A 17,276-nucleotide genomic window follows, 5' to 3' on the forward strand; every position below is an offset into this window, starting at 1 on the left:
TCTATGATTTGAGTGTAAATTTTACATTTCATTTAATCATAAATTTTTATTTATAATAAAGTTATTGATTTTTATAATAATTATTTTGAAAGTTATATTAATGTTATTTTTTATAGATTGAAAATGTAAAAAAAATTACTGCAACAGTCATTAAATCAGTAATGTAATATATATTTATTAAACTCATAAATAGAAAAAAAAAACACATATGAAGGTTTGGAAAGAAATATGGAATTTTATCATGTAAACGAATTGCTTGTAGACGCTTGAGTGCCTTGGGGTCAGTTTAGTGAATTCGGATTCCCGCCCAGTGACCGCAAGATCTTACTTAACAAAACTAATAACTAATTATTTAAAAAGTAATTAAATTAGTTAATTTCAATTATTAATATTAGTATACATTTAAATTTATATAAAAAACACTTATTGGATTAAATAGGTTAAGCTTTGATAATGATCAAATAAAAGTTTAAGCTTTGATTAAAATTACACTATACTTAATTCAAGAAATATTTTTTTTTAATGAGTTTGGCTTATATGGTCAATAAACCAATAAATACATTCACTTGGATATCTCAATTTGGATTTCCTTTAATTTAATTAACTTTTAACTCACAAATTTTACTACTTTTGATTATTTTCTCAGAAATTTTATCATTCCTTCTAATAAAATAATTCAAGTTATATACATCTTATGTGTAATACTAATATTTGTATAAATAAGGTTATTTTCAGTGAAACATAAAAATGTTGAATAAATAATATTTAAATATTCTTTTTTATTAGAAATTTTAAGAGAAAAATTAAAATAATAGTAAATTTTACAAAAAAAGACAGTACTTAGTGAATATCATGTTATTTTATTGAAAATTAATACAGTTTGACTGCTATTAAATTTAGAAAAAGTTAATTATAAAAGATTAAAAAAACCGTAAGGTTGAAATATTAAAAGCCAACAAAGATATAATTACAAAATCAGAATATTAATAAAAAAGTGGAATATTAAATTAGTTACAAGAGTACTTTTGAAAAAATATAAATTTAATGTTATTAATTAAATTAACCATCTTAACTAGTTAAAAGAGTCAGAGGTAGTTAATTGCTATCAGAAACTGAACTTGAATTTTTTTGTCAACGCGCAAGTGAACTTAAATCAACTGGGTGAACTTATTGTGGGCACTAATTATTAAATTAGTAATTTTGATTTGCTGACTTATAACATTCTGATTTTGCAATTTATCATACTAAACAATTATGAAGATCTTAGTTTTTTTGTTATATGACCTTCTCCACCATTAGTAGTGGTTCCCTACCAACTTTATTCCAACGGTTTCTCGTTACCTTAATTTTCAGGCCCACTTTCACCGTGCCACACTGTTTCCTTATCTCAAATTCAACTACTAGTAATTGCTTATACATAATAAACCTCTGAATTGTAACCTGTGAGGCTCAATTTCATTGGCAAGAGACATAGAGAATTATCCTCAAAGCATAGCCTAGAGAACTCTAAATTTGGCACAACTTGGAAGTGCCACCAATTGAGTTTGAGACACCACTGTGTCTGTGATTTTGAGGTTGACAATGTCTGCTGCTGTGTCTGCAACCAAGGATGTTCCCTTCAATGCTCATTTGGAGGAAGATATCAAAAACAAAGAAATCAACAAGGTTGTTAATGTTGGGGAAGCAGACCAGATTCCTTACAATGATGATGCTGAAGGAACTGATTCAGAGGCAGAGGAAGACCCCAAGTTGGAATTGGATCTTGGCCCTCAGTGTTCCCTCAAGGAACAGCTTGAGAAAGATAAAGTAACATTCCTTCTTCAAAATTCAAATGTTTCTTCACTGCCTTGCCGTGCTTTTTATTTATATGTTATGTTTCCAACTGTTATTTGATGAAGGGTGTTCAACAATTTAACAATTTCTCTTTTGTATTGCAAAGGAGGATGAAAGTTTGAGAAAATGGAAGGAGCAACTTCTGGGAGGTATTGATGTGTCTGCTGTTGGAGGTACGTATTTTCCTTCTACTTTTGTTTTTCTTCTGGAACAACTCTATAATAATTATTAATGAAGTAGAGATAATGCGACATATATAGTGCATCAGTATTGAAAGCTCTTGTGTAAGATTGTCCTCTTCCTCCAATTTAATTTCTTTGTTCATATAAAGCTGAACTCTCCTGTTTTTCATTTACAAGATAACCCTTTTTTTTTAACTCACTTGAACCACATTTTTGGGAGATGACAAATTTTGATGAAAAATGTTGGTCTAGGATGATTTTAATCTTACTTCTTGTTTTAGCATATTTTTATCATTATTAAGTTTCATTTCAGCTCCTTATTCTTTTTGAGTCCTGAAAAACCTAAAATGCAAAAGCCCTTGTATTGTAATTCAGAAAACAAAGAGCCCGAAGTGAAGATAGTGAGCCTTACCATTATATGTCCAGGGAGGCCTGACCTCATTCTGCCAATTCCATTTACTTCTGATGCTAAGAAGAGTATCTTCACCCTTAAGGAAGGAAGTCAATACCAGTTGAAATTCTCTTTCACTGTCTCCAACAACATTGTTTCTGGCCTCAAATACACCAATGTTGTTTGGAAAACTGGGCTTAGAGGTGAGACATAAACCCCCCTTTTATGTCTAGTTAGATTAATTAACATCCACATCTTGAATTGTCTTAGTTACATGTGGCTTTCATGAATTTATTGAAATAGTGGACAACACAAAAAAAATGTTGGGAACTTATAGCCCAAGCCAGGAACTATATACATATGAATTGGAAGAAGAAACTACCCCTTCAGGGTTGTTTGCTAGGGGAACCTATTCAGCAAGAACCAAGGTAAGAAAATAAAATTACATCATATCATGTTCATTCACTATTTGTTGTTATTGCTGTTGTTAGTAGGAAGAACTATATATATATATATTTATTTTTATTTTTTGTTTCAGTTTGTAGATGATGATCGGAAATGCTACTTGGATACTAGTTACCACTTTGAAATTCAGAAGAATTGGCCTACACCCATCTAAGATTCAATCTTAAGTAATTTATTGGGGGATTTTCTTCCTTTGTCATGTTGTATCTTTCTGGGGCAGATTGCAATCCAACTTTTTGTTTATTAATCTAGATAGTCAATTGTGCACATGCATGCTACATGATGGAGCTAATCCTCTCCTTCTATTATATGGTTCTTTTTCTCCAATCTAATAACTAGAATTCACATAAAAGGAAACGCTAGCTCGTGAAAATCGCACTCATTCCACCTAAGATGCTTCGAAGAGTTAATTGTTATCATCTGTTAAGGGTGCGAGGTGTGAAGGGATGGGGGCGGAAATGGACCCCATGTGGATAAAGGAACAGAAATCAACAAATATCCTCAACTACTGCTTGTGCTTTCTCAAGCAAATAGCCAAAAGGTTCATCAATTCTTTGATGGTCCAGAAGCTTTTGTCATATGAGGACCACATGCTGCTTGTTATTTGTTAACCGTTGAAATCAGAAAAATATAAAAGAAGGGAAAAGTAAAATTTCCATTGAAATAATTTATCATGATTCATGAAGATTGAGGCCATGAACCAAATTTTTAATATACTGTAATGTATCATTTATAAACATTTTGAAACTGCCTTTGGGATTAATTTTGACATTCTAAGTTCTTTAGTATTTTGTTAATCTCGGATGTGTCCAAATTATATGTGTGGTTTCAGTATAACTATTTTAAAATTTAAAATAAACCCAAAAAAATTGTCTACTCCGTCTCTCGTGTATCTGTTACTTGAGTTGTTTTGGTGTCAAGTAATAGTTTTAATATTTTATTTTCTACCAACTCTAATTCCAGAAGTAAACCCCAAAGTCATTTCCAACTCCAAAAAGATATGGACCTCTATATTCTGAAATCAAACTGCACGCATTTTGTTAACGTTGTTTACATTGTGAATGGTAGTAGGGAAATCAAGCAGATAAAAGTTTTCATTTTTTTAATGTATTACATTTGGTTAAAAAAAAAATGGTGAGAAAGAATGAAAAAATGAAGAGACTAAAATCTCCCCCCATTTCAGTCTCCTCTGCTACATTAGAGATTTAATGGAGAAGAAGTAATTTATTATAATTTTTTAACAGTACATATTAAATTGTCTTGCGATATTATTTATCTCAGTTTAAAATTTTTGATACCGTTCATTACTATTTATAATGATAAAGCGATATATTATTCCTTTCGTCTCTGGTTATTAATCAAACAAAGTATACTTTGGCTCTTCTGCCATCTTCTCTTGAAACCTCGAATCAAACCAAACAAGCATTTAGGTTTCCTTACCTTTATTAAAAAAATCCCCCCTCTCTTTTTCCCTCTTTGGAATCAAACGTATTGTTGAACTTTCTGCAGATGACGACTTCAATTAAAACAAAATACTGAACCCAAGATCCAGGATTGAATAATCAACTTTTTATTCCCCATTCTTAGTAGTTACTGTTAGTTTTCACTTTTCACTTTTTGTCGTGGCCAATTTATATCATATCAATGCTCATTGTATTTTTTTATTTATTACATATCAATGCTTCTTTAGTTAAGAGCTTTTTTTTTTAATTATTATTCATAAGAAGAAATCCAACTTTAGTAATATGGTGTTTACAATAATGGTCAGCCAAACTAAGCTAAATTCCTTGATAGTTAAGAGTTTGATTGATAATATAAAGAAAGAAAAAAAATATTTTTTTGAGGATTTTTTTAATTTTCAATTCATATTTATTTTTCCTCTTGTATTATTTTCTTTCATCCAAAAAAAAAAAAAGAATATCTCAATTTTAAGCTATATATGAGGTAGCTTACTACGTATAGCCCTCCTATTACAGAAATGTTTAGTGTGAAGCCGTGCATGCAGCATGCCTATTTAAAGGCATGTTTGGATGCCCTCCAAACTTGACTTGAAAATGTCAAACAGGGATTTCTTTTGAAAAAAAAATGTTTAGTTGTAGTTAAAAAATTAATGTTCTTTAAAACATGTTTGATTAGGAGTAAAAAAATACAGCTTTTCGGGGAGAATTTTATATTAATGTAGACTTTATATTTAGATGAAACATTCAAACATGTATTACCTAACTTTAAACATAATTTTAACTAAAATTAATTTAAAATAATCAAGACCATTCAAAATCGAGTTTGAAAAAAAGAAACTCATCCTAATAATTACCGATGTGTTGTACCTTCTACAGTTCCATCTGTTCCATTTTTTTCTATCTGCTAAGTGTGAACAGACCACTTTTTTATTTATTCCGTCTCCACTTGTTTCTCTCTCTTTCTGGTAGATCACAATTTGGTCAATGGTTATTATGGTACAAGTAGCCATTTTTAGGGGAAAAATCTTTAAAATAATAAAAAGCAATGGCTTTGACCATTTTGTTGTCAATTGAGTCCTGCAATTGGTAAAGTTCTTCAAACAAAGAGGACGGTGTTTCCGTTGTTAACTTTTTCGGCTCATTTTCTGTACACTAGTCTTGTTCATCACTAAAGTTTAGACCCAACGCAATTAGTGGACCATCCCATCAAGATTCCTTTCTTTCCAAGTAAAGTTGCATAACTACTACTATAATTGCAGTTGCTTCTTATCAATACAGGTAATATCAGAGATAAGAATAGATTTTACGCAACTACTGGTGTCACAATCTTCCATAACACTGCACAATTCTCTACCCAAATTTAACTACAGAACGGAAATAACCTATAATGGTCAATTAGGGGCATGTAAAGTCAAGTACAATTATATATAATTGTGCAGGTAGCATCCCTTATATTCCTACCTTGTACTGTTTATTTTTCACTTCTTTTTTTCGGTAAACTCACTTTTTTTTCTTGAAAAATAACAATTAAGAAGAGTCTCCAATCAAGGTTATATTTCAGGCAAGCATATAATTGATATGGTCACCTTTTCCATCTTTCCACTGTATCATCATTTACCTTTGCCTCTTTCTTTTCCTTAAAATGATTGGTAATGCATTGATTTTCAGGTAGCAAATATCAAGTTAAAGATATACAGAATCTGTCCTAAACTCCTAACCCTACAGATACAGTATTCCTGTACACAAAGAAAGTTGGTTTGAAAATATTTTATGGTTTAAACACGAGTCAGATAGAACAAGTCAGTTATCTGTGTCTTTTGATCTAGTGTAACCACGCAGCCAATACATGCAAACCTGTCCCAATTGACTAAACGTAAAAACACCCATATTAAATTACTGCTCAAGGCATGCAATATGATGTTTAGTTCCCTATCATCTTAAGTTATAAGACTAACACAGACTATACCCATAGGAAGTGTATTAATAGACGAGAGCACGAGAGACTAATTTTAACCAGACACAGTCTATACACATAGGAAGTGCATATCTAAAGAGACTATTTTAGGATTCAAACTCACGATCAACTGATCACCAAGACACTACTTTTCTATTGCGTCAGGGCTTGCCATCGCCAATATTAAATTATATAAAAGTATAACAGAATTATATATTTGCAAAAGATATGCTCCCTACACACACACTAGTGTCAGGGCTTGCTATAAAAGATTTGCTGATGCCATTTATATATTTGCAAATATATGGTTTAATTTGCGTTTTGCCATTTTCCCCATAATTCACTATGAAGATTCAAAAACTCAACATTTAAATGAATCCACTATCCAGAATTAACAGAATAGTCAAATTTTAATTTTCTATTGCCCGATTTCAACAGCCACTCATTTTGTAATTGTACTGTACACAGCCTGTAGAAAGAATATATACAAGTGTCTATAGTTTCAAAACCATTTTAAGCAACACATGGCAACCAATATACCCTGAATAGAGTGAACAGTTGCCTGGAATCACCAATAATCTAACAATGCAAACTTCACTTGTAATCCAATCTTACCACCATCAGTCACAAGCTTAGCAGCTGTTACCAACCAATGGCCAGGAGCATCATGTGGGCCTCGCACGACCTCAGCTGTCTCCACGTATTTAAGTAGTTTACCGGCGCGAACTGGCACAGGAGGACCATCTGGATAAACTCCAGAGTTAAGTGCAGTTGGAGCCTGTTTTGGAGGACCGGTGGTGCCATGCTGAGTGAACGAAAATGTTGTGCTCAAATTTGTGAGAAAAGATTTTCTTGAAGCCTCTGGTGCAGCAGTCCACTCTGACTTCCGGATACTGCAATTGGGTATATGAGTAAAGAGAAGCCGTAGATGAAGCACATTCCTTGGCCAGCTCCCTTTGCTAAGGAGTTGTGCACCTGTTACAATATAAACACCTCCAGAATTAATCAACCAGTTAGGGTCATGCTTAACAACTGCTGTGCACACATTTGAGAATCTCTTCCATCTGATACGTTCCAGAAATTGTTCACTGGATTCATTATCATCAGATCCTCGCCACATCGATGGTGTACTCGAGGTTGAGGTTCCTGACGAGAGGATCATTTTATTTGGGAGGCTTGAAAGATGATTTATATGTAAAGCAAGTCTGTCACATTTCCTGCCCTCCAAGTACAAGCGCATGCCAACCACAGGTTTCTGTTCACTTACCACCTGATATTTTGTACAAAATACCATAATTAACAAGAGAATATTGTGCGAACTATAAGAATAAAGGATCAATAATTCAAGATAGTTGAGAGGAGAAAATAAAATGAGTGAAAATACCTACAAAGTTATGCAGCACATAGTATGAAAAAAACAGAGAGTAACTCATAGGTGGCCAGGAGCTCACATAAGGTCACACGAGCTCACCGCTCACATTTTATGACATGTTGGAATTGAGTGTATTTCTGAGTCCTCTCCAAAAGAATCACATCCCAAAATTATTAAAGGTGAGCAGAAGCTTACACAAGGTCCAGAAGCTGGTGATCCACTAGAAGCATTGTTACATGTGTTTTCTCCTTAACTAAACAAAATGAGAGAAAAATTTGAAATTTTGTTTCTTAAAGCCAATTTTTCTCTCTTTTTTCTCTTCATTTCCTCTTTTAACCAAACAAAGAAAATGCATAGTTAACTATGTTTTCTCCTTAGCCTAACATACACTAAAAAATGAACTCTCGTCTTAATCTTTGTCCAATTACCCTTCCCTATAGTTTCATAATATTGCTCGTAAGCTTAATCCCTCTATAGCTGGGGCAATTCTTTCTATTCCCCCTTGTTCAATTACCCTCACGTATGGTTTCATAGTATGACTCACAAGCTTAATCCCTCTTTAGTTAGCTAGTAACATCTCCCTTGTTCTTATATATAATCATACTTTTCCTCTGTAGATGTAGCATCTTCTTAGACCTCATTATCTTGTTAAACAACTTTGTGAACCAGGTTATAATACTTTTCTCCCCAAAACATTTGGAAACTTCTATAGTTATAGATATAAATGCAACCAAACTATTCATGTGCCTTCCCTAATAGCTTAAGCTTTGAGAATAGTCAGTTGACTCAGTTCATAACAGGGAAATTTTTGGTCCAACTACTTTACCATTGTCCATCCTCTCTAATGTTTCTTTTACCCTAAACTACAGCTTACTACCAAAAATAAATAAATAAATAAATAAAACTGTAAGTATAGCATAACCGCAGACAAAATGCTATAGATAGTTAAATCCAACACTGGACATGTGAAAATCACCTAGGGGCTTAAAACTTCGTAGTGTTATCAAGAGTTGCTTTCATATTTCTCATGACAATTTGTTAGAAAATATGTAAGATATATTTAGATTATCTTAGAATATCTTTATTGATATGTTCTACAGTTCTAGTGTTATTAGTTGCAGGCTTGGGCTAATACTAGTAGGATTACTAGTACCTGACCTAATTAGATATAACAATGTTTCTCACAACCAGTCTCTTTCAGTCTGAAAACATCCCACACCTTGTTCCACCCCTGAATCTTGGGAAGGTGTACAAGAAAACTCAAGTGTAGCAAACTGACAGGTAAAGTAACTGACTAAAGAATTAGGCAGGATGGAAATAAAAGCTGATTAAAGAACCCAAATTTTATACCCCAGCTAAATTTGTAACATAACAGAAGTAACGGGAAAATACTGACACTAATTAAGCAAAAACTTTCTCAAGGAAAATATTAAACTCAAATGTAAGAGTAAGTCTAACACATACAATACTTGCTCAAACACAAGAGTTTGGTTAACAGTACCTGTGTAGAGATTATATGAAGCTTTGGACCCATGAAACTAAATTGCAGGGAAGGGGAAGCAGTCTTTCTACGCTGATGCCTGAGAGGCAGCTCGCAAAACATAGGTGCCCATTGCCTTGGAATTTGAAACTCCAAAAAGTATTGTAAATCTCCAGGAGAAGGCTTATCTGCAGAGAGTAAGTGAATCAATGGAGTGTTGTGCACCTCAACAGTAAAGAAATTAAACAGTGGCTGTTCAAGTAGTGATGGCTTGGAAACTTCATGTAAAGAAAAGCAAAGCATACAAGAACAATCTAAGAGCCAAAAGCCAAAAACATATTGGTTTTTTTGGGGGGGAAATTCAGTTGACACCCTTCAACTTCACACTATATACGGCTTATGCCTTAAAGTTCAAAAGACATACAAGATGGTCCCCAGATTTCCTAACACATGTGAAATGTTCCATGATTAACACATGGCATCTTTGGTCAGGATTTTATGGTTGCATGACAGGCATATGACATCTTCGTTAAATTTTGGATTGATGCATAGATGCCCATCAAAAGGAGCATTATATGCACACATTGGGAAGCCAATTGACTATGTTGCTTGTTTATGTTTAAGGACTAAACTGTGGACATAAAGTTGAAGGGTGTAAATTGAACTCTTCAACATCCCTAGTTTTTATTTCGGAGCTTATCTTCATCATGGTGAAAATATATAAATAGTAACAGACAAAAAATGGACTAGGATAAATGTAGAAGATTATCATTGTTTAATCAGATTAATCGTACAGCGTAGATACAGATTGATTGCATGACTAAGATATCCACTTCCAGGAATTCCTGTCAGAAGTGAGGAAATAGGAACAAACTTGAAGAGGATTGCTTCAGGGTTAGACGGCACTGTCTGAAGCCAATTTGAGTGGCTGTGCTTGAACATATCTCCTCCTCTTTTTGAGCAAATAATAGTGAGGCCCTGTTCCAAGATAAAGCAATATATTCACAACCTAGAAAAATTATTTATTTCAAATGAAAATTATTTCCCTTTCAGGGCTTACATCCTTGCTTGATGTTTCTGAAATACTAGTGAACTGCATCGTGTTTGATTGCATCACACGGTTAAAGACCTCAGGGACCTACATCAATAGAGGGATTGCGTCAGCAGAAAAGTAACAAATACCTTAAAGTTACAAAAGATAGCAATATACCTTTTGTTTGCCATCCGCTGTCTTCCTCTGTAGTAAAGAAGGGCTTCTCACATCTGAGAATAAAAAATCTCCAAGATCCTCCAAATGTCTTCTGAGATCACCAGGAGGAATCTTTGAAGAATGTTTTTGTTTGACACAGATTAAATCTTGACCTCCTACAGCCATACCCACTATTATGTGTGTACCATATGTCTGGATGAACCTGCCTAACAAAATTGATTAGCATCATATACTTATCAACCCAAAATTATGCACCATTCAAACTATCAAAATCAGTTACTGCATCAAACAGTTTCACCCATAAAACATTCAAACATGAAAACATCAACTAAAACAGGCGCTAAAAGATAATTCAAGTCTCATGCGAAGGTAAGAAGATATTAAATCCTTTAATCAACCAGTTGATGGCTACCAATTTTGCAGGGATGATCAAAACGATGAGAGCACAAAAAGCCAGCAACAAATTGAATTTATCAAAATTCAACCTCATTGGAAGTTATAGAAAGCGAAAAGAAGCTATTTTAACATCAAGAAAACAAAGATACCATAATCTGTGAATCTAGCACCAAAGACTGTTGTATCAGCTTAGTGTTTACCTAGACAACGAAGCCGGATCCCACCGAGCCGGAACAGACTTCTTTACCTCCTCTTGCAGTATGAGTGGAGAAGCAGTGAGGTGCAAATAGTAGAGTGAAATGAAATACCCATCAAAAGCAAGGTACTTGGTGTCAGCAGCATCACGAAACCAATCCCCACTCAAATCAAAGAGCGCATTAAAATAGCCAGAAGGAACTTTCCCTTGCACTGCTGATTTCTGATTAAGCAACTCAGACATCTGCAACAATGATTAAAACACAGACTTTACTAAAAACGCACCAAAACAACACAGATCTTCAATTTAAAAAACGAAATCCTCCAAACTAATCTACAGTAACAGATAAAGAAGAAGGATGAGGAAAAAAGGGACCTGATTGAATTCAAGTACATCAGACTTGAAGCGTATTCTATCCCCTTTATCACAACGAATATTCTCAGAAACCCCTTTAATGGTAACTCCTCCAGTTCCAGGAATCAAAATATCCCTCTTGTTCTGTTCATCAAGCACCACCAACCTCTCTTCACGAATTCCCTTTGCGAACCTCAACCGAAAATCGCTGGCCAAATCGAACCCTTTTCCCAAACACTCCAATGCCACCATCTCAACACCCTTTTCTGCCGCCATCTCCACAACGCAAAATCAGTTCAGGGATTCAAAAAAAAAAAAAAAAACCAGAGAGAGAGAAAGTGAAAAAGGTGTTGGCTTTGGTTAAGGTTACGACGGTGCCAACCAACAAACCAACCCCAATTGAAATGGGTTAGCTAAGCCATGTGGGGTGTGGGCCAAAACAGAAAAGGTGTTGGCTTTGGTGTTTTTGCTGAAATGGGTATGGTATTGTTAGATGTGGATTGCAGGTTCGGGGAAGAAGATGGGATCAGTAAACGTTACGCAGCTTTTAATGAGGGAAGAGAAGATAAAAAAAAAAGAGTAACTTGGTTAAGTTTGGTTTGGAAGAGGAGAGAGGAAATAGCTAATACTAATAGCTATAGCTGCTATGTAATGCAGGTGTAACGGGTTGAATGTAACTGTTGGAGTTTGACTGTGTCAGTGGTATTATTGTGAAAATGGCAAATATTTTTGTACAATTGTGAAAATGGCAATGGGATGGGGAAAGAATAATATTCATCTGTGTTTTAAAAGAATGGGTAATCGCTCTGTCAACTGAAGATTATGATGCGTTTTTTTTTTGCCGTTACTTTAGTCTCTTCTCTCTCATCGGACTTTACCTACTACTATTTCATTCATTTCATGATTTCATCAGTTGCTCTCCGATAACAACAAGATTCAACGGAAGGGAAAAGGGACCCGTCTCCCATTTTTCTAGCTCTTCGTCCTGTCTGGTCAAGGACAACGGGACACACATTTGAAAAATGGAACTTTTTTTTTTTCTGTGCCAACCCGGAAAATGAGTCTTATACAAATCTATATCATGTTCCCAACGCAACAGTAACGTAAATATTTGAAGTGAAACTATACTCTTAAATCAAATGTACTAGTAACTGTCACAAAATTTAATTCATATATATATATATATATATGCATAATAATAATTTCTCTCATGCATAAGTTTTATTCTTAATTATTTTTTTTCATAAATTACTTTATGTTTCACTATATATTTTAGAAAAAAATGATATTAAAAAAGTTAAATTCTAAAATAAAATAAGACTTGCTAAATAAAAAGATTAGGGAGTGGTTACATTCAAGTTTCATTATGCAAGTATGACAAGCAATTCTTTACTATACAACTCTTTTTTAGCTTCCTGTTTACTCTCTTCAATCAATGGCTGTCGTTGGTGTTTGTGAGAGACTGTTCATACATCATTTTCACTTGTAAATAAGAATGTCCAAATGAAGAAAGACGTGTTTCTTTCTGAAGAAAGCATTGACCAAGGAAAACGGAACGAGGAGCTGGTATATATATATATATATATATACTGAGTGCTGACAAGGTAAGTTTTTGTCTACTGATATTACACATCCACAAAGAATATTATCTGTGATTGTGGGTTAAGATGGGTTTTAAAACTTGTTCATTATGAACTTGTTATTTATATAAGTAATTATTTTTTTGCATACAAATTTCATCTTGATATGAGTTAGAGATGCGCTTCTCCAATTGCATCACCTCCTTGTTTTGTTGCTACATCAAACCTCGAAACTTCAAGCCTGAACCTGAACATTATGAGTGTGTGTTTGGTTTGCAATTACAAACCTTCAAACTTCCGTTCAACTAAAAAGCAACGAATTCCTATTTTTGTGCTTTGAAAAGTTAAAACATTCATTTGCTTTGATGCAAACGGGTTCGATCTCAAACACACCCTATATTGTCAAGACAAGATATTGAATATACCCTATAACAAATTACGCTTAATAATCAATAGTCAAGAGGTTGAAAACTAGTTCTATCCTCTTTTGGTAGGTTTGATCTGTTAGCTTTTTCTAAAGAATATATAACATTGGAATTGGGTTGAGACTTTTTGAAAAATTTGAACTTGTTAAAAATTCCTTCGGCTAGATTAGTGAGATAAGACCGATTATGAACATCTCATAAAAAGAATATTGGAAAAATTAATTACAGCTTGCAACTTTAATGGAATCTAACCAACCACATATGACTAACATCACTACACTTGGTGTGTTTCACTTTCAGTCTTGTAATGGTTGTTTTCCCACTAGTCAAATTCATAAAATTCAGATGGCTACGTAAAGGGGTTTGTCGCAGCAAGAGTTGACGAATGATGAACATGCTTCAAATGGAGTTATATATATATATATATATATATATATATATATATATATATATATATGGTCTTGCACGAGGTATGAGGTTGTCGGTGTTAAAGCACAGCACGTGCTTGAAGGAGACAGAGGGCATCAACAGCATGCATACACGTGCTGGTCGTCGTCGCACAACTTCACCGATCGAGTCTAGACCTCGAATGATTTAAAATTTGCAAGGCCACACCAAATAGAATAATAAATATTCTATAAATTCACAGAACCACCATCAACAACCTCATCACACGTCTTGTTGCTTGTTCTGTTCTTCCTATAATTTGGGAGCGAAGTGGACTTTGCCAACAAAGGTCTAAGAACTGTAATTAAATTAACAAAAAATTTATAAATAGATATTTTAAGTGGCTATCCGTATGTTTGGGAGGAACACAAGAATAAGATAAAGAAAAATAAAAACATAGGGAAATGGAATAAATAAAAAAACATTTACCATATATAATACACATGTCAAATTATTAGTTGTATTATTTCTATAGACCACATATCGGGACTTTTATTAAAAAGATGTAATTTTTTTAAATTTTTCCGGGACAATTTTAAATTATTACCGAAGATGGATTAAGTTGTAATAGGTGGTGTTACAAATTGTAACATCTATCTATTACACTTATTATCTTTTTACTTTTTTTTTAACTAAAATCGTAATAAAATTTATGACTTTTATTTAATTTTTTTTATTTATAGTTTTAAAATTGTATATATTTTTTTAATCTTATGACTTTCAAGTTGTTTTTTACCTTTAAATTTTTTTATTTTAGAAATTTTCATTTATTTTTTTCTTTTGTTTTGAATTCAATTTTTTTTCAACAATTATAAATAATTTTATTTATTTAATTATTTGAATATTATTTTATTTTTGGATATTACTTTTTAATATATTTTGTATCTTTAAAATTTAGATAATTTTTTAATAATGTTATTTAATTTCATTTGTTTTGTAAATGAAATAAAAACTAACATGATGTTATTTAATATATTTTTTAATATTTGTTTTATTTTAAATACTTAAATTTAAAAAACTAAATTTTTAAAACAAATATTAAAATATTTTGTTAAAAACATTAGTTTATACTTTATAAAATAATATTACTTATTTTATATAAAAAATGTACTATTAACAACATCTAATAATTTAATAATAAAAGTAGTTGTTAAATTAAAAGTAACATAATATATTAATATAAAATAAATATTACAAATTAAAGAGAAAGAAGTGAATAGGTAATTTAGTCCCTGAGATTGTACCCATTTTGCATATTAGTCCCTAACTTAATATTAAATTCAAAATAGTCCCTATCTTCGCATAAGTGTTGCAAAATAGTCATTCCGTTAAATTTTAAAGTAACGCCGTTAGTGAAGTCAATTTTAGTGCCACGTGGACTATCCAACGTGGCACTAAACGTGGCACTAAAGGATGACGTGGCATGACACGTGGACGTGCCTCTTAAAATATGACACGTCATTTGATGATAACAAAACGAGTAAATAGGCAATTTAATCCCTGACTTTGTACCCCTATTGCATATTAGTACCTACCTTAATGAAAAATTCAAAATAGTCTCTATCTTTTGCATAAGTATTGCAAAATAGTCATTCCGTTAAATTTTAAAGTAACATTGTTAGTGAGGTAATTTTAGTGTCACGTCATTTGATGATGATAGAATGAATGACTTCTTCAAATTTGATGGTTCTGAATCAATTGAGGCATATATACGAAAAAGACCCACACACACTTGCACAAATAAAAAGAACCAAAAATCCACAACAACAACCTTATCTTTGTAACCGTCAACACCAATGAGCGAGGTATGCATAACCATTCTCTTTTCCTCTTTTTTTTCTTCAATTACCATTAATGTATCATTCCGGGTTTTATTTTTTTTGTGTGTGTTTTGAATAGGAAGAGAAAAAACCAGAGGAAAACAAAGTGGAGGAGAAAAAAACAGAGGAAGAAGAAAAGAAAGAAGAAGAGAAAAAACTAGAGGAATCAAAAGATGACAAGGAATCCAAGGAGGAATCTGCGTCGCCAGAAATCATGCAAGGCACAATCTTTGCAATGCATGGACACTTTAAGCATGATTTCTGACATTTTTTAAGTTTTGGACTATTTTGCAACACTTATGCAAAAGATAAGGACTATTTTGAATTTTTCATTAAGTTAGGGACTAATATGCAACAGGGGTATAAAGTCAGGGACTAAATTGCTTATTTACTTGTTTTGTTATCATCAAATGACGTGACATCTTTTAGGAGGCACATCCACGTGTCATGCCATGTCATCCTTTTGTGCCACGTTGGATAGTCCACGTGGCACTAAAATTGACCTTACTAACGGCGTTACTTTAAAATTTAACGGAAGGACTATTTTGTAACACTCATGCAAAGATATGGACTATTTTAAATTTAACATTAAGTTAAGGACTAATATGCAAAATTGGTACAATCTCAGGGACTAAATTGTCTATTCACTCAAAGAAAAACTAAATTATATTTAATAAATAAATAAAATTATTTACAATTATAAAAAATGAAAGCAAAACAAAAGAAAATAAAAATAAAATAAAAATCTAAAAGAAAAAACATTAAAGGTTAAAATAAAACTTACAACTTTGAAGTGGTAAGTTAAAAAAAACTTACAACTTCAAAGTCATACCGTTTTTAAAATATATATATATACAACTTTGAAATCATAAATAAAAAAAAATTAAATTGAAATCATATAAAATTTTACGACTTCAGTTAAGAAAAATAAAAATAACAAGTCATAGCACTTATTACGATTTATCTCATTTTCAATAATAAAAATTGAAAAAAAATACATCCTTTTGGTAAAAATTCCCCACATATCATGGTGGTGGTGCACAAGAGATTCACTTCGTGAGAAATAGTTTTCATGTGAAATTCATTTAAAATGTTATTTTCTCCAAAAAGTGGGAGAATATTTAGGGGAGAGGAATGTCGGGTAGTTATTTTTTCAATGATTTTAATGTTGAATATTTTATATAATATAAAAACTTAAAAATTTCTTAAAAAATATTATAATAATAAATTACATAAAAATTATTATTTCAGTAATTTTTATTGAATTAAAATTTATCATTAATTAAATCTAAGGGTTCAAAAAAATTTCGGCCGATATAGGAACCAATCAACTTAAGCATGCAAGAAGGCGTTTTATAACATTTAGAAGGATAAATAATTTATCTTAGAGTGTGTTTAGATAGATAATTTTAACTGATGAAAGTAATTTATCAGAGAATTTAAATTTTTTTAATCTAAAATTCATTGTTTAGATGTTATTTTATGAAAAACTTAAATTTTTGAAATTTAAAACATAATTTTAAACAAATAAGAATGCGAAATTTTAATTTTCTTCTAAAAGGTGAAAAATTGAAATTTTCTTCTTGATAGAAAAACCCTCAAAAAACGTTTGTGTATTTCATTTATAACCTTCATACTCACTTCGATGATCCTCTTCTTCAAGAAACATCGTCTGAGGTCGCGGAGCATCGATCGAGTGCAAACGTATAAT

The 17,276-nt window shown here is 32.2% G+C and overlaps 2 protein-coding genes across 2 annotated transcripts; one reads left to right on the top strand and one right to left on the bottom strand.

Annotated features, from left to right (window-relative positions):
• Positions 1-1,314: 1,314 nt before the first annotated feature.
• Positions 1,315-3,223, top strand: LOC100780525 (rho GDP-dissociation inhibitor 1). The gene is made up of 5 exons (XM_003531159.5): positions 1,315-1,806; positions 1,940-2,006; positions 2,391-2,609; positions 2,710-2,834; positions 2,945-3,223. The coding sequence occupies exons 1-5, from the start codon at positions 1,582-1,584 to the stop codon at positions 3,023-3,025; spliced, it is 717 nt and encodes a 238-aa protein (XP_003531207.1). The 5' UTR covers positions 1,315-1,581; the 3' UTR covers positions 3,026-3,223.
• A 3,453-nt stretch (positions 3,224-6,676) lies between these two features.
• LOC100781070 (MACPF domain-containing protein At4g24290) lies at positions 6,677-12,137 on the bottom strand. Its single transcript, XM_003531160.5, has 7 exons — positions 11,315-12,137; positions 10,944-11,182; positions 10,348-10,549; positions 10,198-10,275; positions 9,932-10,115; positions 9,159-9,325; positions 6,677-7,555 (listed from the first exon to the last, which is right to left on the bottom strand). The coding sequence occupies exons 1-7, from the start codon at positions 11,567-11,569 to the stop codon at positions 6,854-6,856; spliced, it is 1,827 nt and encodes a 608-aa protein (XP_003531208.1). The 5' UTR covers positions 11,570-12,137; the 3' UTR covers positions 6,677-6,853.
• Positions 12,138-17,276: the final 5,139 nt, after the last annotated feature.

The sequence above is a fragment of the Glycine max genome, chromosome 8, assembly GCF_000004515.6.
Source record: "Glycine max cultivar Williams 82 chromosome 8, Glycine_max_v4.0, whole genome shotgun sequence".
NCBI classification, from domain to species: Eukaryota; Viridiplantae; Streptophyta; class Magnoliopsida; order Fabales; family Fabaceae; genus Glycine; species Glycine max.

Coding starts and splice junctions, on each gene's coding strand:
- LOC100780525 (XM_003531159.5), top strand. CDS start 1,582: ATGTCTGCTGCTGTGTCTGCAACCAAGGATGTTCCCTTCAATGCTCAT. Junction 1,807..1,939: donor AACAGCTTGAGAAAGATAAA/GTAACATTCCTT, acceptor TGTATTGCAAAG/GAGGATGAAAGTTTGAGAAA. Junction 2,007..2,390: donor TGATGTGTCTGCTGTTGGAG/GTACGTATTTTC, acceptor ATTGTAATTCAG/AAAACAAAGAGCCCGAAGTG.
- LOC100781070 (XM_003531160.5), bottom strand. CDS start 11,569: ATGGCGGCAGAAAAGGGTGTTGAGATGGTGGCATTGGAGTGTTTGGGA. Junction 10,276..10,347: donor CAGCGGATGGCAAACAAAAG/GTATATTGCTAT, acceptor CTATTGATGTAG/GTCCCTGAGGTCTTTAACCG. Junction 7,556..9,158: donor TTCATATAATCTCTACACAG/GTACTGTTAACC, acceptor ACAAAATATCAG/GTGGTAAGTGAACAGAAACC.